At 39.9% G+C, this 25382-nt stretch overlaps 1 protein-coding gene across 3 annotated transcripts in view; it reads left to right on the top strand.

Annotated features, from left to right (window-relative positions):
• Nucleotides 1–5422, top strand: part of LOC148370163 (receptor tyrosine-protein kinase erbB-4-like) — a 377191-nt gene extending 371769 nt beyond the window's left edge. For all 3 annotated transcript variants that reach the window (XM_088332560.1, XM_088332561.1, XM_088332559.1), the window contains exons 26-27: nt 815–1082; nt 2698–5422. In XM_088332560.1, the coding sequence (XP_088188686.1) occupies nt 815–1082; nt 2698–3497 (1068 nt within the window). In that variant the 3' untranslated portion in view covers nt 3498–5422. The remainder of the gene's footprint in view (nt 1–814; nt 1083–2697) is intronic.
• The last annotated feature ends 19960 nt before the right edge of the window (nt 5423–25382 follow it).

Raw genomic sequence — 25382 nt, 5'->3', positions numbered from 1 at the left:
TTTTAGAGTAGAGCTATTTAAACTTTTTTTAAATTTTCAAATAAGAGCCTTTATCATTGAAATAAGCAAAATTATCTCACACAAAGTACATCTTTTCGATCATTCTAATATTTTTTTTTTCTGATAGTTGAAAAAAATATTAGTTGAAATGAGTTTCCCAAATTAATCAACAATGTTCTAGAAAAGACAGTTTGGCTTATTCAACAGATGTGTTTTTTATTTTTTGTATTTTAGAAAAAAATTGAATATCTCAAAATGAGAAAATCATACATAAAATGAATGGGGTAAGAATTCATTTTTTTGCAGTGTAGTAGTTTCCCTCACAAATGTATTGTTTGGTTCACTTTTTTTTTATGTTTATTTGGGTTTTGCCTCCAGTTGTGTTGTTCTTGATTTGGTTAAGTAAAAAATGTAAAGTAGCTTTAGGAAAAAAGTGCGTCACCTGCAAGTTAACTTTCGTAAGTCCTTTCTGGAATGGGACTGCTTTACCTGTATGGTTACAAGACTCAAAACCTTTTTCAAATGGGGAAATAGGCAACTGAGAGTTACTCCCAAACAATAAATTTAATTAAATAACAGTGCTCAGTGTGTCGATGCATGTAAACAGTTCAGCCCGATGAAAGATTTGTTCAATGGCTTGTTTTTGTAGTTTTAAAGTTAAAAACAGTGTATGCAAGATGCATTAATAACAAAATCCCTTCATATAATGAAATACATTACCATCAGAAAATAATTGGGGACACAAAAAAATCAATTTTTGATTGCTGTCAAACCATTTAATGTTCCCTCCCAAACCTCTCCCTGTCTTCTCTAGAACAAATTTGGCTACAGGGAAGGACCAAAACCTTCAGCTGGTCCGCAGGCCAATCCAAAACTTGAAGCCACGGCAAGCCAAGGGGCCCTACTGGAGGACCAGAGCTGCAACGGGAACTTGATCAAAAAAAACTTGAAGCAAGCAACAGGCGAAGACAGTGGGGGACAGAGGTACAGCGCTGACCCCACCATTTTCCTTGGGGAGAAGGTTCCATTGGAGAATAATGAGGATGGATACATGACCCCTATGAAAGACAGAAGCTCTTCAGGTACTGAGACAAAAAACACACAAAGAGGGTGACATTTGTGGTTTGGTAGTATGGATCAGGTCACCGTTTCGAGTCCAAGGAAGAACTGGCAAGCTAAGAAGACATTTGAATGAACTAGAAAAAAGTGGTCTTTAGAAGGCTGCCTTTCACCACAAGGTGTACATTTCAGACATCAAATGCATCAAGAGAAAAATACAGTGATCCCTCGATTTCTAATAGTAATCCATTCCATAATCACTATTTTTAGGTGAATTATTGCAAAGCAGGAACCACAAGGAACCCATTTACTTGTGCACATTCCTGCACATGCGTAGTTTCTCGGTTCCTCGCATCCGGAATGTCTATATAACTGCAAAGCACTATGGGACTTGTAAAGCAACCAAATACAAAAAATCTTTCCCACACCAGTTTGAAGTCAATTTCGAAATGCACATTTTCTTTGGAAACCACAAAATTCTGATAGAAATCAAGAAATTTTCATTTTTGCATTGAAAGTGTTGTACAAATATGTTGATTTCTACGAAAATTTAAAAGAATGTATATTCCTACCAAATGTGTACATTCAAGTTATTATCATTTGCTACTTGGTTGTTTACCGTTATTTTTTAAAGCTGTAATATTATCTAAATTCTCCTCGGAAAAGCATTTCTGAATCTGAAAAATATCTTTATTAATTCTGAAATATGATTTTTTTTTCAGCTCTGTCGTAGCGAAACAAATTGCATATGCATGCTAATTTATATTGGCTGATTTTTCTGTAATATTTCTGTTTTATTTTGTGCCATATATAATGGAAGCAACAGTTGTGTCTATCCATATGCAGTGTAAGTCTTTGCCAGCCACATAACAGATACAGCAAAAAAGTACGCGATGCACTGAGGTTGTTAACGTCCAACCGTGATAAGGTGAGAGAACTCTGTAAAACTAAAGAATAACTGCTCACTTTTCAATAGTTTTAGTTAAGGAATGAAGCGATTGGAAAGATTGTACTATAGCTGAAAAAAGTTACTACAGTTCATCAGGCAAGCTGAAGAAATGCAAGTATAAGTCTTCTTTGTTTTAACTGTAAAGGAGTTCTTTAGTAGTATTTATTTCTATAGAATACCTCTGTTTGATGTTAGCCCCTGATTGTAGTTGAGCCCTGCTTTCTTGCTGGTGCCTTTGGTTCTTCCAATCTTCTCAAAATACAACAAGGCCTGAAGCGTAATGGATCTGATGCAATGTCAAGAAGCGGAATCAATAGGTTTCACACCCCGCTATAATAGCGCTTGGAAGCAACCAAAAGAGCTTGTTTATTGGCATTTCAGCTCTCGGCAGATGGAGATTCCATTGCCAAAGAACTTCTGGCAACTTGCCTACCTGGTCTTGAGAGGCTCCCATTATCACCATTATCATGTCGCTTTCCATCTTCTTTGCTCATTAGCAATTGACCTAACTCTCTGTCTCTTTCTCCCTCGCTTTTCTTTTCTCTCTGTCTAGTTACCATTTCTTCTATCTTCTCTTTCTTTTTTCCGGTTTTAAGATTTGATATTTTTACTAGTTTCTTTCTCTTCTACTTTCATAAACCCCTCCTTTATCGCTTCCCTTCCTTCTTCTTCTTTGATCTGTGCTACAGAATACCGGAATCCAATTGAGGAAAACCCATTTGTGGCACACCATAAAAACGGCGAGATCCATGCATTGGACAACCCGGGTTACCACAGCACACCCAGCAGCCAGCCTAAAGTGGAAGACGAGTACATCAATGAGCCCCTCTACTTTAACACTTTCATTAGCACCACGGAGACGCTGCGAAGAAACGGTCTGCCCATTTCTTCTCATCCCCCTTCTTCTATTTCAGTCACCACCTCAGGGTCCCATCTCCCGCTTAGCATCCAGACCAGCCTGCCTCACTACCCTCTCTCCGTGGCTCAGCCCTCTCCATCTGCTCTCTCCTGCCACCATGGTACATTGACCCACATCCTACACGCCCACCATTCCGGTAAACCTGCAGGACAAGCTGCCCTTCCCGGCGGTACCCCCACCACTCTCAGCCAAACAGGAACTACTGCCCTCACTTCAGGTGTGCCATTCGCCGCAGCCTCCGTCAGCCACGGAAGCCTGCCAGCCTACCAGATCCACGCATCCGCACAGCCGGCCAGCCTGCTAAAACACGGCGGACAGACAACAGGTAAAGCTGCCGGGAAGAGGCTGAAGGTAACCTTTGACAATCCGGAATACTGGCAGCACAGCTTGCCGCCCAAACCATCTGACGGCACTCAGAGCGGCTCCGCCAACGCCAAGCTCTACTTCAAGCAGAATGGACACATACGACCAGTGGTGGCGGAAAACCCAGAGTACATGTCGGAGTTCTCCCTGAAATCTGGCCAGGTTCTTCCGCCTCCTCCTTATCGGCAGAGGAATACTGTGGTCTGAATTGAGCTTCAATGTGACTCCAGCTTCTAAAAACTTTTTCAGTTTCCCAAACACAGCCCATTTGAGACTGTAGCAACATAAAACCTAAAACCAAGAAGACCAATAATTTCAAAGCAATTTGTTTGTCCTGTAGATACAGACTGTGATCTTAGACACTATACAGGGTTTGTGGAGGAAAAGCCACATTGTAGCAGGAGTTGTGGTCCATTCCTGCAAAGCACCTGGCTGGTGTCTGAAGCCACTGCCAGCAATTTTGCTCTTTCCGCTTAACGAACAAATCAACATTAGGCTTTTTGTTACATAGTTTTGTTACATATTTTCCCTAAACTACAGTAGAACCCTGGGATACGACATTAATCCTTTTGGAAGTGGGGGTCTTAAGTGAAATTGCTAAATGCGGGCGATAGAAACCTGTAGTAATTAGCTGATTGGTTCAAAATCCCCGGTAGCCCGGATAAAAACTTAAAAGAAGGGCATTGTATATAGTAGCTATTACTTATAGCCAATAACATTACAAATAAATAAACATGTATAAGAAGAATTACATTTTATTTACCTTTGTTGAGATGTGACTTGAGCTGGTACAGTGGAGTTAGTGAGTAAATGCAGAAGGGGGAGGAGACGGGGGATTAAAAATAAAATTGATTTTGTATCTCCTTTGTCAAGAATTGGAGTGTTCTTAGAAGTCTTTGCTACTTTAATCACCTACTTATTCTTTATAACTGACCCGATCGTTGATTGGTTATGGCCATGTTCCTTAGTGAGGGTAACGATGCGTGTGCCTTTTTCTTATTTCTCGATAATCGCAAGCTTTGTTTCCATGGTTATCTTGGGTTTGCTTCTCCCTTTAGCATCACTGCAAGCCTTCGGATCCATTACTAATAAAAACAGTACAAAACATGTGGTATTGTAATGCGAACTTGTAAAGTGCTTACAAAGAACGCGAGCGTCTGAATCCAATCATGAGAAAGGAGTTCCGTTCAGCCAACAGCATACCTGCATTTTCATGATGCTGTGGCGCAAACCAATAGCAGACTAGCATCTTAGATGAGGCCAACTGCTAGAGGACAGGAATCTTAGAGACGTATGAGGCGCCTGATTTGTACAGTCAAAACCACAAAAGTTTGATTCTTGGGAGAGCAAGAGTGTTGATGTCAGAAAGCAGTTATACTGCTGCAGTGGGCACGTTGTATCCTGGGAGTCTCCTGTATATTCAATTTCATTCTTGTTTGGCACTTACCAACCTTAGAGGGTCTTCAAACAAGCTTTTACTTGGCTTGAGGAAAGAAAAAGGACAGACAATTGTTTTTCAAGCGCCCATATTTTTGCTCTTTGACATAGATTGCAACTTCGGAGAGGTAAAAAGCTTGATCATACATGAACATATTTACCTCTAAAGTCAGAGGCCAGCTCATAACATTCAGTTAAAGCCGAAGTGTGTAATTTTTGACCACTAGATGGCTCTTTCTTGTCTTACACGAACAAAAACCAGTGCCACTGAGCACAGAATAGCAGCAAGATAGCAGACAAACACTGCAGTGACATCTAGGTAAGGATTCCACAATGTAAAGTAAATAAACAAATTCTCAATTTGTGATTTTTTTTTAAGATAATACTGGTAGTTCATTAATTTTTGCCTAGTATTCATAATGATGTTTTGTTTTGTTTTACTGAATGAGTTTTTCTACCACTAGGATGCAATAAATATTACACACTGTCCCTTTAGACAAATGCTAAAAAAGCTGTGAAATACAGTTTTCCAATGTGAATATAAAGGAAGAAAATGAATGAAATGAACTATATTTTAGAACCTGCAAAAAATATCTGTCTATAAACATACTACAGTAAAATTCTGTATTATATTTTTACACAGGAACTATAATACTTAGTAAATACAAACACACACACACACACACACACACACACACACACACACACATATATATATATATATATATATATATATATATATATATATATATATATATATATATATATATATATATATATATATATATGTATATATATATATATATATATATATATATATATATATATATATATATATATATATATATATATATATATATATATATATATATATATATATATATATATATATATATATATATATATATATATATATATATATATATATATATATATATATATATATACAGTGCATCCGGAAAGTATTCACAGCGCTTCACTTTTTCCACATTTTGTTACAGCCTCATTCCAAATTGTATTAATTTAATCTCTTATCTCAAAATTCTACACAAAAATACTCCATTATGACAATGTGAAAAAGTTTTTTTTTTAACTTTTTTTGAATTTATTAAAAATAGAAAACTAAGAAATCACATTTACAGTCCACAAAGGTGGACAATGCTGAGAAAATTCATTAATTCTGTGTTTATAGTATCACTCACTGATGGCTTTTGCAAAGCAAATAGAAAGTTAAACAGACAAAAGTTATTCAATACCATGATCAGATTAGTCAATGATAACAGATTGGAAGAAGTGAGAAGTGTTTTCAAGTTAAAGAAAATTATCAAACTTGTGAAATTTGATGTGGCTCAGTCATCTGGTCCAGTAACTTCATGAATGCCTTCCTGATGAGCCGTTCCCAGCACGTCTCACTGGCAAGAGACACGGAGAAGACCCAGGACAGTGGATCGACTTTGACTAAATCTAGTAACTTCCCATTTCACCAAACCCACTTTCTCTTGTTTATCTTTTTACTCCCAATCCATTTCTTGAGTGCAAGAGAACGAGTCATCTTGAAATTGGGAACGAGTTCCTGGTTACCTTGTCATCACTTTGACATGTGTTTGTTGTGATCTAATATATGCGACAAATGTTGACTCCTTTTTTTCTTTTGCCTTTTTTATTTCACTTAACCTAAAACGATAACATCGAAACTAGTTACAACAAACAGTAGTGTTTAACATCAGATATGTCATAAGATTAACTCTTGTTTTTCATGTCTGCCACAACCACTCTCTAGCCGCTGTGCTTTTCCTTGTCCCGGAGCTCCCTGTTACCCTCCAAAGCATAACATAAACACATATAATTGGTTTATTCCCCCGATTGCTTTCAGCTAGTCCGCAATACCGAGGGGGTGTGGCAAGGGAGAAGCTAGGGCGTCCCGACCTCACCTTGTGAAACGGGGCTAGTGTCCCTTACTCTTGAACCATACTTCGGACTTTCTTACCCAAATCGTGAATGTGGTTTGTTGTGGTAAAATCGAGGGTAAGGGGGAGTAGTAAGACTGATCCTATGTCTCTAGACAAGCATGGCGAAAGCCTTGAGATTCTGTTGGGTGGGCTGGATAAATTGGTCTGGGCTTCACATTAGTGAATAAGAGGAGATTAAGCTCAGTATTACGGTTATTTTTGTAATATCTTAGGACCTTTAAGACAAAAAAAACACCTCTGAAAAGGCAACCCAACCAGTTCAGAGCAAACACAAAAGATATGAAATTGCCATCATGTACCAATCACAGATATTCCTTCTTTATAAAGAAACATTACACACTCATTCATTGGTCCTTACATTTATATCCATAACAGCCGTTGTCTTGGTCTATTTCATTGTCCTTCATACTAACCAAAACTACCATTGTGTTTAGGCGACCACTTTTCTCCCCTTAAATAACCTACCGATTTGTTTTTTACCCTTTTTTTTAAATTTTAACAAAAACAAATTATCTTGACTTGAGACTTATATTTTAGTCTATGGCTGCTTTAGCTCTTAGTTCCAATTTATCGCTTGAGATTTATGGTTTGGTAAAAGTTTGCCACATGCGGTTTAACACGAGCACATGTTGTTTGCTTGTTTGTTTTTAATATTCTGGACACAGATTGAGTGCATCAAAATAGAGTGTGCGATAACATCTATCGCCTTTTGATGTCAAAAGTTGGCATGTATGGTCTGTTCTTACATTGTTGACTTGGTAACGATCAATTTCATTTTTCAGTTTCTTGGTTTTTATCCATTTATAGTCAGAAAAAACAGTTGTCGGTTAATTAGCAATGCATTATTTCTTCTGCCAAGTCATATGAAGCACACTTCAAAGAAAAAAATTGGCCATTACGTTTCTTCCCCGTGGAGGCTTGACTTTGTCACTGAATCAGCCCATCAACCGTGCCTCCCGACTATGTTTCTTTTTTTCCTTGAGGTTGTTTATTTTTTGTTTTTAAATACATGGGCGTGTGTTCAGATCAGAACGTCACAGCTAAGCACTTTAATCAAAACGAAGCAACTTGCAGAAATTTTCCGACTTGTTTATGCGCTCGCTCAGAACTAGGCGAGCTAGCGAAGATCAGTGGCGCCATACGTCGGCCAAGAGTTCATGAAGGAAACACTTGTGTGTGGGGGGAGCGGTTGATCTGCTTGAAGAAACTTCTCTTTAGAGCGAGAGGAAAGGGGTGTGTGTGCTAGTGTGTGTTTAGTCCCAACCGTAGTCATAATCCTTCTTTGATGGTGCCATGATTATTTAATGAAGAAGTATTTTGTAATCCCGCTTGGAGCAGCAACTCATTGAAATGGAGACAGTATTTAATGTCGGCTGTGAAATATTGATAGCACATTTGAGCTTGTTTATACGGCGCGATGGAACGAAGCGCCAAATGTGGGTTTCAAGGAAAGAGGAAACAAAAAAATATCTGTACGTTGGTTGCGCAATGTCACTTTTTTTTGAGTGAGTCTGAGGACAACTGCTGGCCTCATGTTTTGCCTTTCTGCAATCTGGAAATCTTCTTGTACCACAACTCTTCAAGGAAGCAAAAATTTCCCTTCAAATGGTTTCAGTGCATCACCGGAAGAAGGGAAATTTGACCACCCCTCAACAATTGTTGTGTATTCTTCACAGAATTCCTTTGGTGTTTCTTATGTTTGTGTTATCTCCTTCCACAGTTGCTAGGCGCTTTGTGATCATGGTCCATGGTTCCTCAAGCCCAAGTAGCTTTTGCACTGTTGCATGTGGGTTTCTCATCCTCTCCACTGCTTTGTCGACATTTACTGTGATCTTCTATCATGTTCCCTTAACCAACTGAAATCCCGTTTTTCACGGTCCCTTTATTTACATGTCAGATGTTTCTGTGTTCCTGTATCATTGATATTATTACTGTAATCCCTCGTTACTTTGCGCTTTGTACTTCTTTGCCTCAGTGCATCGCCGTTCTAAAATATTCTGCTATCCGTTATCCTAATCACATAATGCTATGAGTTTGAGCCAGCAGAGAACATTTTTGTCGGACCTTGCAGCTCTTTTTTGCTGTGCTGTCAATAAGCAGCCACGAATCCATTATCCCTGGTCGACTACTGCTGAGAGCAGGGTCTGATAGCGCACTTTTGTTTTTTGGTGTTTGGGCCACTGAGGCATGTGGTCTGTTGTGGCCCACCCAAGATGATCTGCACTGTTTTGGCCACAGTACATAATCTGCAGTCGACAATTACTGAAAGCTGGGACCGAGAGAAATAATTTGTGCTATTTTTGTTTCGTTTTTTTTCCACCTAAAATGAACAGCACCTTTAATGCCACAATCCATTACCTCCCAATCCCCTATTGCTGTTAGCGGGGACCAGCAGAAGTCCCTTTTGTAAGAAAAGGTGCCATTGTGGCCCCTCAAAATTAAATGCAACGTTGTGGTTAAGATCCATTATCCTTGGTTGACTGTTGCTAAGAGCAGAGACAGGCAGAGCACTATTTTCATCAGTTCAGTCCACCGAAGCTTGCCCTTCTGGCCAGCCTAAAATAACGCCACTTTTTTGGCTGCAATCCATTATCCCCAGTCAACTATTGCTGGAAGCTTTGCAAATGTCCGAGGGGTTTTGGTCACCATTAACTAAAATGAACGAGGGATTACAGTATAGCAAAGTAAAATCCTGATTTTGTGCCACCAATGTTGTATAAGGAATAATATAATTTCTTTGGCTTGTTTGACGTGTTTTTTTTCCCCTTTTTTAACATTCGGGCTACGCCAATTATTTCATGTCCAGTCTTTGTTGTTGTTTGAACTATAATCGCACAATTTACTGCTGTTGATTTCCTGGTGCGAAAATATAACTGTACAGAATCTTTTGGGGTATCGAAGGCACTTCAAATGTGAATAGTATTTTTATAAAACATTGAAATAATGACATGACGTTGGATAATTGTAAATAGCGGGCGTTGCTTAAAAGTTCTACTCTGTTATCTCCTTCTGGTATGTACACACTAAAAAGTGAAAAATTATTATTATTAAGTATTTGAGTTGTGTGGATTTACCTTTTGACAAGCAGGGGGCTGGGTTTATGATTAACGTGCTTGTTACCCTCTTTCTTGCAAGAGCAGATTCTCCCATCAAACTGAGAAGATGGTCTGCCAGAATCAAAACCCGAAACTGGCCCTCTCAAATGTTTCTGAGCCAAGTCCCACGGCTTCTTTTCTCGAAGGGCCCCGGAACATCCCGTTTTCCTTCATGCATGCTTCGAATAGGGATAAAAGTTCAATGGGGTCGCCGATAGCTTAGCCATTGTCCCATTATTCTCCCTGTGTTCTTTGCAGATCATATCCAAAGCCTTTTATCATAAATGTACTGTTCCTCATGTTTGCTACATGAATCTGTCAAAAGTATATTTTTGATTTAATATAAATAAAGATGGATTCTGTAAGTATCACGGATGCTTCCTGTTATGTGTTTGAAGAGAAAGTTTGGGCGGAAAGCAAGAAGCGCGAGGGGTGCCGCATCTAGCGGACACTCGTCTCGGTCGGGGGTGCTACCCCCTTTGCGCAGCTCCCCGCTGAGTGCAAACAGAGTAGAAAATGAAAATATGCAATTAAAAAAGGGTTTTATTCGGGGTAGGCTGAATGATCAAAATATAAAAATAAGTTCTCAATGTTTTCACATTTTTTTCGTAACAGTTTTGAGCACTTTACTAACCATTTTACTTTCATGGTTCACCAAAAGAAATACATCTGAAATTTTAGGAAGCCTATCTACTTTGACAGGGTTTTGTGTTAATCTTGCATTATCTTTTAAAATCTGCAATGATTTAACATTAGTCATTAATGCAAAGATACTAGCATTAGCACCTGACAGCGTGTCCACAATGCTCGGATTAACCCAAATAATAGTTGTATAAGTACAACCTGTTTTTATTAAAATAATTCAAAATCATTAAACATACATGAAAGGCATGTAAATGTGTGTTATGTAATATTAAAAGATTTATATAGATGTATTATTTTAATAAGAAGTGGTCGAATGTTTTTATAAAAACTTTTTTTAATGTTGAAGCCACATTTTAAATTCCTTCCAAATTCCTCCCAAATCTCATAACAATTTGACATGAAAAAAACATTTTTATTCTGATCATATTTTAGAGAATTTCCTTAATTAATGGGATGTATATTATACCAAATTTTGAACTGGTTTTACTTCATTTTAGCTGGGATCAAAAAGAACATATTATTGCATCTGATTTTCTGATTTATTCTCTTTTTAATTATTTTAAAATATAAAACTGTTTAACAGAGATGGGAAACTATACTTTTTTTAAAAATAGCATTAGTAAATAAGGTCCGCAAAACTGTAATTCGTCGCCAAATTATTTCGCATTACTGCTAAAGTAATGCCAGCAGCCAAAGAAAAGTTTGCTAGCAAAGATTAGCTATTCAGTAATGCGGCTAGCGGTTGCATCAGTGAAGATATGCGGTAAATTCAGGCCAGGAGAGATATTATTTAGGTCCTTATTTTGCACCCTTGCCTTGGTTTTTGCGTCCATGAATTTCAAGCCATCAGATCCCTGTCCCAGCGGGGAGGAGAGGGTCCTCGTTCCTCAATCACCTGTTCCGATGAGAAAGAACACACGGCCACATCCATTTTTTGTTTTGGAAAAAGAAGGCTCCGGTCCCGGCAGTGAGGAGAAGGTCCCTCAGTGGCTGCTGTCCCCTGCTCCAAGGGGTAGGGACAAGGTCCCTCGGCCACACTCGTCCCCTGTTCTGGCGTTGAAGGACTGTCTGCTGTACAATTTCCCTTTCCTGACATTGAGAAGGTTATTCAAATGCTTCTGGTCCCTTTCCTGGCAGTAAGAAATTTTGTCCCAAGCTTCTCATCCTTGTTCCGGCAAGGAAGGACACTGACCCTCAGCTTCCATGGTTCCCCTTTCTGGTGAGGAATTACTTACTGCTAAAGCCTCTCTGATTTTTTTTTTGCCTTAGTTTCTTTGTCATCTTGAATCTGGCTCTTAGGAGAGGGGTAATGTCAGTATTTGACACACCAGCATCCTCCAAATGGAGTCAACAAGTAGATGGACTAGGGTTTCAGTCTACAGATGTTCCTCAGTGTTTCTCATTACTGGCACCTAACTGTAATCAAGAAAGTGGTATTTCAAAACTGTGCCAACAGTAGAGGTAGACGTGTCACTGTCATTGACTTCCACTGCCATTTCCATTTCGCCGTTCACTTCTATTTCAGGTTTGGTATGTTTTTAGGTTTTTGACCACTAGTTTGTTACTTCGTTCACGGTTTTGTTATCATTTTTTGAGCACCCCAACCTCGGGAACTGCTTCCCTCCATTTGGGTACAACCACAAATTGTGTCAAGGTGTTTTTAATTTTCACAAAAGAGACGCATCGTATCCTGACATGAATTCCACAATTTTTGCCCAAGTCGGGTTGTAGCGCCGCCGTACCCGCAGATAGAGAGCAACTGCATCAAAAGGTCCAAGGACTCCTCACATCTTTAAAACGTGAGGATACAGCACGTTTTCTTTTTCGCATCTTGGCGCGTGCTGCGCTGAGTCCACTGTTTACCCCCAGTGCTGCTTATGTAAACGTGCATGGGCAACATTGTTTTGCAATGCGGTGCTACATTGGCGCTGCACTCGCAGACTTTCATTTTGCTCATAAATTATCCAGTACTGTCCAATGGCTGAATATGAGCCTTCTGAAGTCACTGCTATTAATACTAATAAGGCAGCGGAGTGCTTTAAGTAAACACTGTTTATGAACAGAAATATTTCTCCTCTCCATTAGTTTCCCCCACCAGAGCGCCATGATTCAATTAGCAAGCACATTGGATTTCACCGTCCAAGTTTTGAGAGATGCTTTTCTACAGTTTTGCTTGTATACGTATTCAAAAATACATATGATGCCCGACAGTTTTAATCATAATCACAGAGTTTGCAACAGAAAAAAAGTACTTTATGATAGTGTGAATGCATCACTGCATATAGTCATAATGTTGTATATTCTACAGTTTGTCCTTTTTATTCATTTAATAACCACATCATTATGTTGAAGTGAATCATTTATTGGTAACTAATGTACCCTATGATTAACTACATGTTCAAATGTAGGTATGTCAAGATGGCGGCGCGTTGTGCAGACGCTGCGGCTCAGGCTCCAGTTCGTCTTTTGTTTTTCAGTGTCCCCTGATCCCTTCACATTTACAATAATATCCACTACATCCCGAGGGATATACAGAGACCACCGGATCTCCCTGGAAGATTTGCCCGCCTGCCGACAACGACAACGACGGAGCAAAGGCTGAGCTAAGAAGGCGACCACACAGACCAGCGCTCCCAAGCATGTTCAACCAACGCCAGATCCATCGTCCACAATGAGTGAATTTGAGCTGCCGATCGCCACCAACAACGTCCGGAATTTCTTTGGGCCGGGAATATACTTCAGGTCAAAATTGTATGCAGCTAGCTTCGCTACCCACCGCTGTTCACACACATCAAGCTGATGCTTTGGCCGCACTTGGGGGAAATGCCTTTTTCTCCACGATGGACCTGACGTCAGGCTACTAAAATGTCCCCTTGCACCCTGATGACAAAAAGTACACAGCATTCTCATCACCTTTCGGGCTTCACGAGTACAACCGGCTCCCTCAGGGACTTTGCAACAGCCCAGCAACATTTATGAGGATGATGATGTCGATATTCGGTGATCAGAATTTCATGAGCCTATTATGTTACCTCGACGATCTGATGGTGTTTGCCCCCACAGAGGAAGTTGCACTCCAACGCCTGCAGATAGTGTTTACTCGCCTCAAGGAACACAACCTCAAGCTCGCACCCAAAAAGTGTTTTTTCCTCAGACGGACTGTGAAATTTCTTGGGCATGTCATCAGTGAGGATGGAATTCGGACTGAGCCCGAGAAGGTGAGAGCGATAAATGACGTACAAGTCGCTGACCTAATGGAGTCTGACGGCAAGACGCCATGCCCTAGTAAAATCAGATCTTTTCTAGGCATGGTGATGTATTACCAAAGCTTCATTGAAGCATGTTCTGCGAAGGCGAAACCTTTGTTCAGGCTCACATCTGAATCTGGTGCCCAGCATAAGTGCAAGAAAGGCCGCAAACTAGTGAGGAAAGGTCAAGTGAAGCTGACGCCTGCTGATTGGTCCGATGCATGCCAGAACGCATTTGAAGCACGACCTCGTGACAGGTGTCACTCTGGCCCACCCAGATTTTGATGCGCCGTTTATTCTGGCTGTCGACGCATCCTTCGATGGGATTGGAGCAGTCCTGTCACAGCTGCCACCTGGTGGAAAAGTAGCCAGACCAGTCGCCTTTGCAATTAAAACGCTCTCTCGCTCCCAGCTCAACTACCCTGCACACCGGCTCGAATTTCTTGCCTTGAAAGGGGCAGTATGTGATACATTCAGCCATTGGTTGAAAGTAAGACACTTCACCACGTGGACCGACAATAATAATAATAATAATAATAATAATTTCCTTTGTATTGTCATTCTTTGTAACAATGTACACAGAACGAAATGTCGATACACCTGACCCGTTGTAGCGAGCCGATGCAGCCGCAGCCAACAGATGGATAACCCGCTAACATACATTTTGACCAAACCAAGACTTGTGAACACCGGTGGGTAGCGAAGCTAGCTGCATAGAATTTTGACCTGAAGTACATTCCCGGCCCAAAGAACATCGTAGCCGACGCTCTGAGCCTTGAGCCATTTGTACGGTCATGTATGGGTCATCGCCTGGTTACCGAGCCCTATACCTCACTGTTGGACCAGGTCAACGGAGTGAACAACAGTACTGTGCAAGAGATGTTCAGAGTATCCAACAATTGTCACGCTGTTGTAGACGAGAGTGCTGAGACATCAGATGAGTCAGTGAAAAGGGCAGTTCCACCAGGCACGAATGGTTCCGTGACATCAGAAGAAGTTGCTGCTGTCCTCAGTGCTCAGTCCACTGGCGGCGTGGGTCAAGTGATGGGAACGGATGCTAACTTCAATCTTCTGCAGAAGGAAGATCAGTCGACGGCACTCCCACAGAGTAAGCTTGTGGGTTTACAGGAACAGAACAACACAATAAGCAGAACCATGTACTCTGTGGATAGACACAAGAGACCTACCAGGCATGAGAGAGCTGTAGAGTCGCCAAGTGTGATGAAACTACTGAAGCATTGGAGCAGACTCACCATTCAGAATGGCATGCTCTACAAAATAAGGAAAGATCCTCGCATGGCCAAGAAAATTTTCCAGTTTGTGGTGCCTGACTCATTGAAACAGAAAGTCCTCCACGGTTTACATGACTCAGCAGGTCACCAAGACCAAAACCGTACTTTGTCTCTGGTGAGGCATTGATTCTTCTGGAATGGCATGGAACACGATGTTTTGAACTATGTTAAATCCTGTCAGCGTTGTATATTAGGTAAAACACCGGAACCACACAACCGTGCACCACTCAAGAACATAGTCACCTCTGAGCCTATGGAGTTGGTCTGTATAGACTTTTGGACTGCTGAGCAAGAGAACAAGTCTGTAGATGTCCTGGTCGTAACTGATTATTTCTCCAAGATGGCGCACGCCTTCCCTTGCAGGAATCAAACCGCCAAACAAGTTGCTCGCCGTCTGTGGCAGGATTTCTTTCTTGTCTATGGTTTCCCTCGTCGTATCCACTCTGATCAGGGAGCCAATTTTGAGAGCAAACTGATCAAAGAGCTTCTAGAGATGGCTGGGGTGCAGAAATCCCATACGACTCCGTACCATCCCATGGGAAATGGTATCGCAGAACGATTTAACAGAACATTGGGAGATATGATCAGAACCCTTCCCCCTCAGCCAAAAGCAAAGTGGCCACAAATGCTGCAGCAGCTCACTTTCTGCTACAACTGCACAGATCATGAGACAACAGGGTTTGCACCGTTCTACCTAGTGTTTGGTAGGATCCCTCGTCTCCCTGTCGATGTCATGTTTCAACATGATAGTACCAATGATGCTGTTGCCAGCTACTCTGACTTTGTAACCCATCTGAAGAAGAATCTACATGAAGCTGCTCAGATTGTACGGAGGAATACTTTCAGAGAACAGACTCGCCATGCCAAGCTGTACAACCGTAGGGCCAAAGGATCACCCCTCGTCGTGGGAGACCGGGTGTTGATCGCCAACAGAAGGTTGCAGATAAGTGGGAGTCGACCCCGTATAAAGTCATATCAGTCAAGCCTGATCTCAATGTCTATAGAGTCAAGGATTGCCTGACGAGCAAAGAGAATGTAGTTCACAGGAATTTGCTGCTCTCTGTTAGCTTCTTGCCCTGTGAGGGAGATCTGGCCAGCGAATCTGAACACTTAGGGTGTGATACTGCTATGCACGGAAGTGATGTATGTCCTGATTTACCTGACGCAGTCGAAGGCAGTGATGTCCGTACAGTAAACTGGGTGATACAGTCAGGTGAAGAGCAAGTTCATTCAGAGGTGGAGGATAACTCACTAGACAGCAGATCTGATGTCCAGTCTGACTCTCTCACAGTCGATACATCCAGTAAAGGAAGTCAGCACATCCCCGAACAACATGTTGACCATACTGCAAGTGTCAATATGGAAAGCCCGTCACGGTGCTCTGAAAACATGATCCCTTTGGGTATGGGCCCACCAGACACTGTCCTCCCAGACGAGACCCCATTGAACACTGACCATCCAAACACTGTCTCCCCTGATACTGACTGTTTAGACTTGACTGTCCCAGACCCTCAAGCTCAGGTTATTTGTACTCAACCTAGCCGTTATGATCTTAGGGTCCGCCAGTCCATCAGGCCTCCCAGTCGTCTTATTTGTCAGCTGAATGACCAGTTTGTAGGTGACAATTCTGTGTCCGCAATATCTGTTAGTTCCTTGTTTAAGTTCTTTAGAGATGCACTTTCAGTTTGAGTAACAAAGCTTGAGCAAGAAACACGAATTGTGCCTATGTGAGCACTTAAAACTACAGGAACAATGTTTGATATTTCAGAGATGTAACAGGCATCTTTGAGTCTGTGCTTTGTTAGGAGTTTGATCGCCTCCTTTCTTTTCACACTCCTTTTTGGGAGAGTTTTAGATTTGACATGCACTTCAGTTTGTTCCTTGTAATACTGTACCAGTTTTCGTGTCCTTTTTTTTTCATCAGTATTTGCCTTTTTGGCATGTGATTTTTTTCTGTTTAGTGTAGCACTCCCATATTTGGCAGAATTTCAGGGGGGGTGTATGTAACAGGTGTAATAATAACTTTTGTTTTATTGAAACTCCTGATGAAATATGTGTATAGTTTTTGGTAAATGTTCTGCAATGATGAGTCCAACAGTGCCATCTGCTGGTATGGGGTGGGGTTTGGTTTTGGTTTCTGACATGTGACCGGGAGGCGGGGTTTGTTGGCAGTCTTACCGGAGAGAACTGCAACGGTAAGACACATTTTTTGGTGCTCCACAAAAGAAGTTAATTTTAAACATTATAACCCCAGCTGACAAATCTCTCAACATGCACAGTAATGTGATTGATATTGTCGAGCTGTTTAGGTTTATTTTCGTTTTGTTTCTGTTTTACTAAATATGAATTCCCCTTGTAGAGATCAAAGCCAGCAGAAAAGCTAATGTTGTGACTCATCCATTTGCAGGTAAATTGTACCCGTTTTTATACTCAGTATTGTTTTTATTTCTATTTTCTCATATACATTAAAAAAGGATGATGTTGGTTAAAATTCAGACTAAAGAAAAATATGTTGAATTCATGTTAAAAATCCACTATACGATCTCTTGTTAAAAATATCTTGTTAAAATGTAAAGATGTAAAAATGTATTGTGATATTCTAAAATGTATTTTATGTAAAGTGAAAAGAAAGCTCTTTGATATGCTTTGTTGGCAGTCTTACCAGAGAGAACTGCGCTGATATCAAAGAGATCAAAGCCAGCAGAAAAGCTAATGTTGTGACTCATCCATTTGCTGACGATCCACATTCACGCTGGACTGGATGATGAGGTTTTTATTATTACAGTTTCTGCAAAAGGATGAGTCACAACATTAGCTTTTCTGCTGGCTTTGATCTCAGCGCTAAATCTCCTGCCCGCTGCTATCAATAAACAGCAGCTTGCACACCCCAACGGAGCTTTATCGTCGACGGCGACTTTAATCGGGCATGTTTATGGACTGTACTCCCAAATCCATTCAATTGTGGACTGAGCAATTCGGTAAAACACTGGACTATGTGTAATGTAAGATCAAACATTCGGTTGTATCTGGCAACTCTGTTTGACAATTGAACAATTTGGTAAATGGTACATTTTGATATTTAATTCCAACACTGTGGAAAAATGCTGCTTTCATGCCACTCTTGTCCCCAAGATCCTTTTATGGCCCTTTCCTTCATAAAAATATACTTTTTATAAAACAATAGTGAAGTAGGGTCTTGGGCCCAAGCTAAAGGTTTTAAAATGAAGCTAGGTTTAAATGAGTGTTTTGGGGCCCTAACTAGGGTTTTAAAACATTCCTAGGGTTTGAAATTGGGGTTTTGTCAGAAATTGTGGTTTTAAAGTGCTGTTAGGATTTGCTTGAAACTAGAATTATAAAGCACAGCTAGGGTTTCCAACTAAGTTTTGAAAGTAAGGGTTTAAAACACTAAAAGGGGTAAACGGTAGGATTTCAGCTGAAAACAAGGGTTTCAAAGTGCCTCAAGAGTTTCCAACTAGCCTTTGAAAGTAGGGATTCTGCTTGAAACTAGAGTTTTAAATCACAGTTAGGGTTTCCAACAAAGATTTGAAAGCAGGGGTTTAAAACACTGAAAATTTATTCATCCAGGATTCTATAGTAGGGTTCCGGCCTGAACCTAGGGTCATAAAGCGCTGCAAGGGTTTTCATTTAGGGTTTGAATTAGTACTTTGGGCCCACACCATGGTTATAAAACACAGCTAGGGTTTAAAAGTAGGGTTTTTGCCTGAAACTAGGGTTTTAAAGCCCAGCAAGTGTTTCCAACAATTTCAAAGTTGGTTTTTGACCCAAAATTATTTTTTAATGCGCTGCTAGGGTTTCCAACTAGAGTTTAAAATAAGGTTTAGGCCCCACTAGGGTTTTAAAATGCTGTTAGGGTTTGTTGCGTACATCTGCACTTTAGTTTGGTGATGGCACACAATCACTGTTGATGTGGGAGGGCACTAACCCAGGTGATTTGTAATTGGGGGTGGGGGCTGTAGGCAAATCCAGATCACACATAAAAAACAGAAAGTACCACATATGGGTAACGGCGAATGTTGAGTGCGCGAGACGCCACTGGTTTACAACTGTCCAACTGACTGTCCGACTAACCGTTCAATTAACTGCAAACGGACCACTCACTGTCTAACTGACTGTCCAACTAACTGCCTGACAACTCACTACTTGACTAACTACCTACCTAACTGTCTAACAAACAAATGTGAACACAAATAAAATCTTTGGACGCAATTTTGGGTTGTGACCCACTTCTTATTGACTAGACACCATTTTCGGCAGGAAATTCAGACAAATTCGAACAGGGTTTCCAACTTGGATTTAATAGAAAGGGTTTGGCCACAAAATAGGGTTTTAAAGTGATATTAGGGTTTTCAACTGGGATTTCAAGGCAGGGTTTTGGCTCCAAACTAGAAAATTAAAGCGCCGTTAGGGCTTCCAACTAGGATTTAAACTTGTTGTTGTGTAAAAAGCATCTAAGAGCAAAATAATGTTTATTATTTTAAGTTTGATTTAATTCAGTTTTGACATACCCCATATGCTACTGTATATCCCATCGATTACAATATAATACAATATAATGTCTTTCTTCTCCTCTACTTGAGATATTGCTCACTTTGCGTGCCTTCACCACACAGTAAAGTGCCATTGATCCTATCTTCAAACTAGAAAAATATCCATAACATGATTATTTTATTGAATTCATTGAGTCAGCAACACCATCAAAGTCTAACGGATTCCTCCTGCAGATCAGAGCTTTTAACGCTCATAAAAACCTTTCTGGCCTCCGAACGGCACAATACTATTGACCGGAACACAATCTCTGAAGTCAAGTCTGAAGTTCTCAAGACACGTTGGCTCTTTTACCTTTTGATGTGCGTTTTTACAGTGACTACAGAGTGAAAGCTTGCAGAATTCTCGCTATACGCCTGAAGCTACGACAGAGTTCTTTTGTAAAGATGAACAATTAAAAGTCTGTTCGTTGTGTATGCACTGTCGTGACAACATGTGATGACAGGAATTAGGTACGTTTACAAGCATAAATTAATCTGATTGGATTTTTGTCAGTATGCCGATTTTGTAAAGCCATGTAAACACGCACCATATTCCGATTAAGCTCTTCTTAGTCCGATTGCAATGGTTAAGTTATTATTTTCATTTTACGATTACTCGTGCAAGTATGTGCATCCGAGTAATCATATTGGTTTTCCTTAAGCAGGATATTTTAATGCTGCAAGGCACTGTGGGAGTTGTAGTAAAGAGACAAACAAAACAGGCAAAGTCCAGTTTCCTCGCTGATAAAAAGTCTCAGGGGTGGACCCGAACGTGGGAAAGCCAGAACAGAGGAAGGCATGTTCAAAATAGATAATGCTTCATTTCATGACAAACACCAGGAACAACAGTGACAAACAGAAAAAGGGTCACAAAACAACAAAGAAAGTATCTAAACCAAAAACAAATCTGACATGGTTTTGGTCGTGGCAATATAAATGGCAAAAACCCGACACTGAGTGCTGCCCACGCAGTAATTAAACTGGGTCAAAATAATCCCATTCAGGTGTGGCGAAATTTGTTACAGGTCTGTCCTTTTCACACTCGTTTGTTAGCAAGTCAGTCTAATGTGTATGAGTTAATTTATATGTTATGTTCTGCTCCATTGTAAAAAAACAATGCCACACCATCTTTATATAGTGGATTTCAAGTTGTATCCATCCGCATATAGTGTAAGTCTATGGTTTTGGCAAGCCACGTACTACCACACAAAACTCAGCTTTGAAGCTCAACTTTGGAGCGCGAAGGAAATAAGCTGTCTTGGTTTTTTGTGAGTGATATCAATAACCAAAAATGAGGCATGTGTAGGTTAGTGCATACTTAGAATAGGAAGAGAAGACCTCAATGGATTTTGAACTTGCAAGGAGAACAGGAAAGGACTGTACAAAAAAAACCCTCACAATGTCAAATTCCAAATTTGTTCCAACGCCATCCCTGAGCCCATTTCTTTAAATAAATCTTATAAGTTACCCAAAGCAGATTCTGGTGAGGAAGTAAAAGAACAGCAACATTATTGGCCAACAATGACAATAACGTAAAATGCAAAAAAGTCAAAATAACTGACAAGATTGACTCATAAGAGTCAAAATAATGAGTTGGCATCCTATGCAATGTAAATTCATTTGCAGGGGTCCAATATTAAAATACAGAATAAACTTATCATTGTTTAATGTTGTTGTTTCCACTGTACCCCTGTAATTGGAATTCTTGCCATGTATGTGGACCTTTTTGTTTTCCTCGTGGCATGTAAACGATTCATACAGACTGCTCCAAAAATCTAACCTTTGATCCCGGGATGTAAACATAGGCACAAATTTGAGGGTAAATGCTTCTCATAAAGAGAATGCCCTGCTGCTCTGATCACTTGTTTTATAATAATGGCTCATAATTTATCGCATAAATCCTCAGTATGTGAAGAGGCCCGCTGAAAAGCAGATGGTCCAAAAGAGCGATATCATTCGTCAAGCAAAATGATGCTGACGCCATTGGAGAGGGTAACGTGCCGCACCATTCGCAATCATTTCCAATCTCATCTTCTTGCACTATTCCATCAGTATACGGGCACCCAGAGTGCTATGATCATAAATCGGCAAATGTGATGGTTAACTGGAAAAACAGATGGCTCGAAACACCCCAAATTGGTTTAAAAAGGGATGGACTGAATGTCATATAAACCTTTTTTTTAAATTGGGTTGTTTTGATCCAGTTTTAAAAAGTAACGTATTTTCCGAACTGTAAGACACAATTTTTTTAATAGTTCGGTCGGGGGTGCGGTTTATACTCCTGTACCACTTATAAATGTTTTTTTTTCTTCCCATTTTATTTAATCGGTCTGACTGGTTATCCAGAGCGATTTGCTGTCTGGAAAATACGTTAGTTGGAAAACGGGAAGTATGTTCGCCAAAACAGTTTGTTTGATTCTACTGACTCTAAAAAAAAAACTTGTTAAATGATTTGTTTAACCTCTTCTGTCCTTTTTCTCTTTTTTCTTTTCCTCCTTCTACTTCTCCTCAAATAGTTTTTCTTATTTTTATTCTCATTATTCATTTTTTCATGAACCTTTCTTTTTTTTTGCTGAATTATTTTTTGTTTATCTTTCACTTCTACTACTTTGTATTTATATTTTTGTCTTTCTTTCCCTTCTTTTCTCCTCCTTCTTTTCATTATTCTGAATTCAAGTGCTGTGGAATGCTCTTCCCCCTGAGATCCGATCTGCAACCTCAGTGGAAATGTTTAAATCTAAACTTAAAACTCACTTCTACTCCATAGCATATGAATAACCTACTCTTCTCGTCGGCTGAAAAATAGTCTGTGTAATATAGTGTAATAATCTGTGAAGCCCTTTGAGACTCTTCGTGATTTAGGGCTATACAAATAAAGATGACTTGACTTGACTTGACTTTCCTTTTTATTCCCCTCAATTACAGTAATGAGTAACACTAAATTTACTGCAAGTAGAGAAAGAAGTAAGCAAGGTGCTGTAATAATTGTTGTGTTGTTAATTTGGCAAATAAAGTAAAACATTTTACACAAATTATCTTTGTTCCAGTGTTTCCACGGATCTTTGATAAGTCTTAAAAGGCATTAATTTCATTATTCTAAAAATAAGGCCTTAATTGTCATTACAATGTCTTAAATCCTGTTTTTGAAAGTCTTAATAATGTGAACGCATACATAAGATTTATATTAGTTTGGGCTAAAAAGATTTAGGAACATTTATTTAAGTCCTTTTTTTAAAAATAATTTACTGATTTATTTTTGTGGGAACAAGGCGTGATCACAATAATGGAAAATGTCAAAATGGTGATGTTGTTTCAGTCGGGCCTTTCAGAGCCGACACATGTCTCAGGTATTATGCACAATACACAGAACTTTGGACAGAGACATTTACTCTCGACTATGGGAAAGTGTACGTTGAATGTTTTTCGCCATGGCTAAAAGTTGTGCCAGGTAATGTGTATGAGGCATTGTGTGTGAGAAATATTTTTTTTGTTTTGTTTTTTCGTTTGTTTAAATTGTGGGTTTCTTTTGTCTACTTGGTCTTGAATTTCATTTCAAAAGGCATTTAAAAATTCTTAAAAAGTACTTGCCTTAAGCTGAAGGAACCCTGTTGTTCTACGTAGTCTGTCTTACTGTAAGTACATAGGTGCCACGTTGCGGTTTTCTTATCGCTTAATAAGGGGAATTGCAATCATAAGTAACGGGAGGTTGACCTGTATGATAACGAAAAATTACAAATAAAAGAAGAAAATCTTAACTAGTCATACCCCCTGCTAAAAAACGTGTTTAAAATAAGGAAATAAAAGTATAATTCAACATTTAAATAACATATTAACATTAGATTCAACATTAAAATAACATTAACATTAGATAGGAAACAAAATTGTTGTAAATATCTGATCATATAAACAAACAAAGATTTTTCAGTCCATGTTTCAATAAAATTTTGTAGGAAATTACGATAGCAACAACAGATAGCACATCTGAAGTCATTGCTCGTTAACAGCAGACTACGCACGTCAAGTCAAGTCAAGTCAAGTCATCTTTATTTGTATAGCCCTAAATAGCGAAGAGTCTCAAAGGGCTTCACAGATTATTACACTATATTACACAGACTATTTTTCAGCCGACGAGAAGAGTAGGTTATTCATATGCTATGGAGTAGAAGTGAGTTTTAAGTTTAGATTTAAACATTTCCACTGAGGTTGCAGATCGGATCTCAGGGGGAAGAGCATTCCACAGCACCGGTGCCCGGATGGAGAACGCTCTCGAACCAGCATAACACTTCTTTGCTCTTGGGATCACCAGAAGACCGGCACTCTCAGATCGTAGGCTTCGGACCGGGACATAGGGGCAAATCAGATCTGAAAGATAAGAGGGAGCAAGTCCATGTATGATTTTGTACAATACTAAGAGAACCTTGAAGTCACATCTATGGCGAACTGGGAGCCAATGCAGGTTAGCCAAAATCGGTGTTATGTGATCGTACTTTTTTGTCCTAGTTAAAAGCCTTGCTGCGGCATTTTGTACCAGCTGAAGAGACTTGATTCTAGACTTCGGGAGACCAGAGAGTAGTGCATTACAGTAATCGAGACGGGAGGTAACAAATGCATGAATTATAATTTCCGCATCAGACTGAGACAGTATTGAACGGATTTTAGCAATGTTACGAAGATGGAAGAAAGCGGTTCTAGTAATTTTCTTTACATGCATTTCAAAGGATAGATCAGGGTCACTCTGTGTGATGTGACATTTGTCAATGTTCACAGCAGTTTTTGAGAATAAGTCACGGCATTTAGATGGACCAATGACTAACATTTCGGTCTTTTCAGAGTTAAGACGCAAGAAATTGAGTGACATCCACTCTTTTATCTCAATGAGGCAGGCCTCCAAATTTCCACAGTTTAGTGTGGTAGATTCCTCCAACGGAAGATATAGTTGAGTGTCGTCTGCGTAGCAGTGGAGGCTGATATTGTACTTGCGAATAATATCACCTAATGGAAGCATGTAAATGCTGAAAAGAATCGGGCCAAGCACTGAACCCTGCGGAACACCGCAGGTAACATTAAAGGGCTCAGATGTCATTTCACCATATTTAACACAGTGCGTCCTATCTGAGAGGTAGGATCTGAACCACGAGAGGACGGTTCCTGAGAGACCAATCCATTTTTCCAACCGTTCTAGTAGGAAATTGTGGTGCACTGTGTCAAAAGCAGCACTAAGATCCAGCAGCAGCAAAAGTGATGAAGCGCCAGAATCCATTGCCAGTAGGAGATCATTTGTTACCTTGATCAGAGCTGTCTCAGTAGAGTGGTTAGCCCTGAATCCTGATTGCATGGATTCAAAAAGGTATTTCTCGGATATGAAAACATTCAGCTGCTGTGCCACTACTTTTTCAAGTACTTTAGAGAGGAAAGGTAGGTTTGACACAGGTCTATAATTACTTAAGATTTCTGGATCAAGGTTGGGTCGTTTCAGTGTGGGTTTAATAACGGCGGACTTAAAAGCTGCTGGAACTACACCTGAGGAGAGTGATATGTTTATAATATTTAGAACTGAAGGCCCAAGGACGCCAAAAAGGCTTTTAATAAGTGAACCTGGGAGCGGGTCGAACTGGCAAGTTGTCGGTTTGGCCGCATTCACCACCTGTTTGAGATCATCAAGTGACAGTTCACTAAAACTGGACAATTTCCCAGGACAGCCACCCTGTCGTGCATCTGTAGATTTCAGCCCTTTAAAATGTGTGGTCTTAATAATGTCTTTAGCAATTTCTTCCTGTATGCATTGAATCTTCTTAGTAAAGAAGACCATTAAGTCATGAGCAGAGTGCGTCGAACCATCTGCGATAGTCTGTTGCCTT

This window comes from Urocampus carinirostris, chromosome 3, assembly GCF_059441175.1.
Source record: "Urocampus carinirostris isolate Australia breed hairy pipefish chromosome 3, RoL_Ucar_1.0, whole genome shotgun sequence".
NCBI classification, from domain to species: Eukaryota; Metazoa; Chordata; class Actinopteri; order Syngnathiformes; family Syngnathidae; genus Urocampus; species Urocampus carinirostris.
This window is presented reverse-complemented; position numbering and strand designations above follow the sequence as displayed.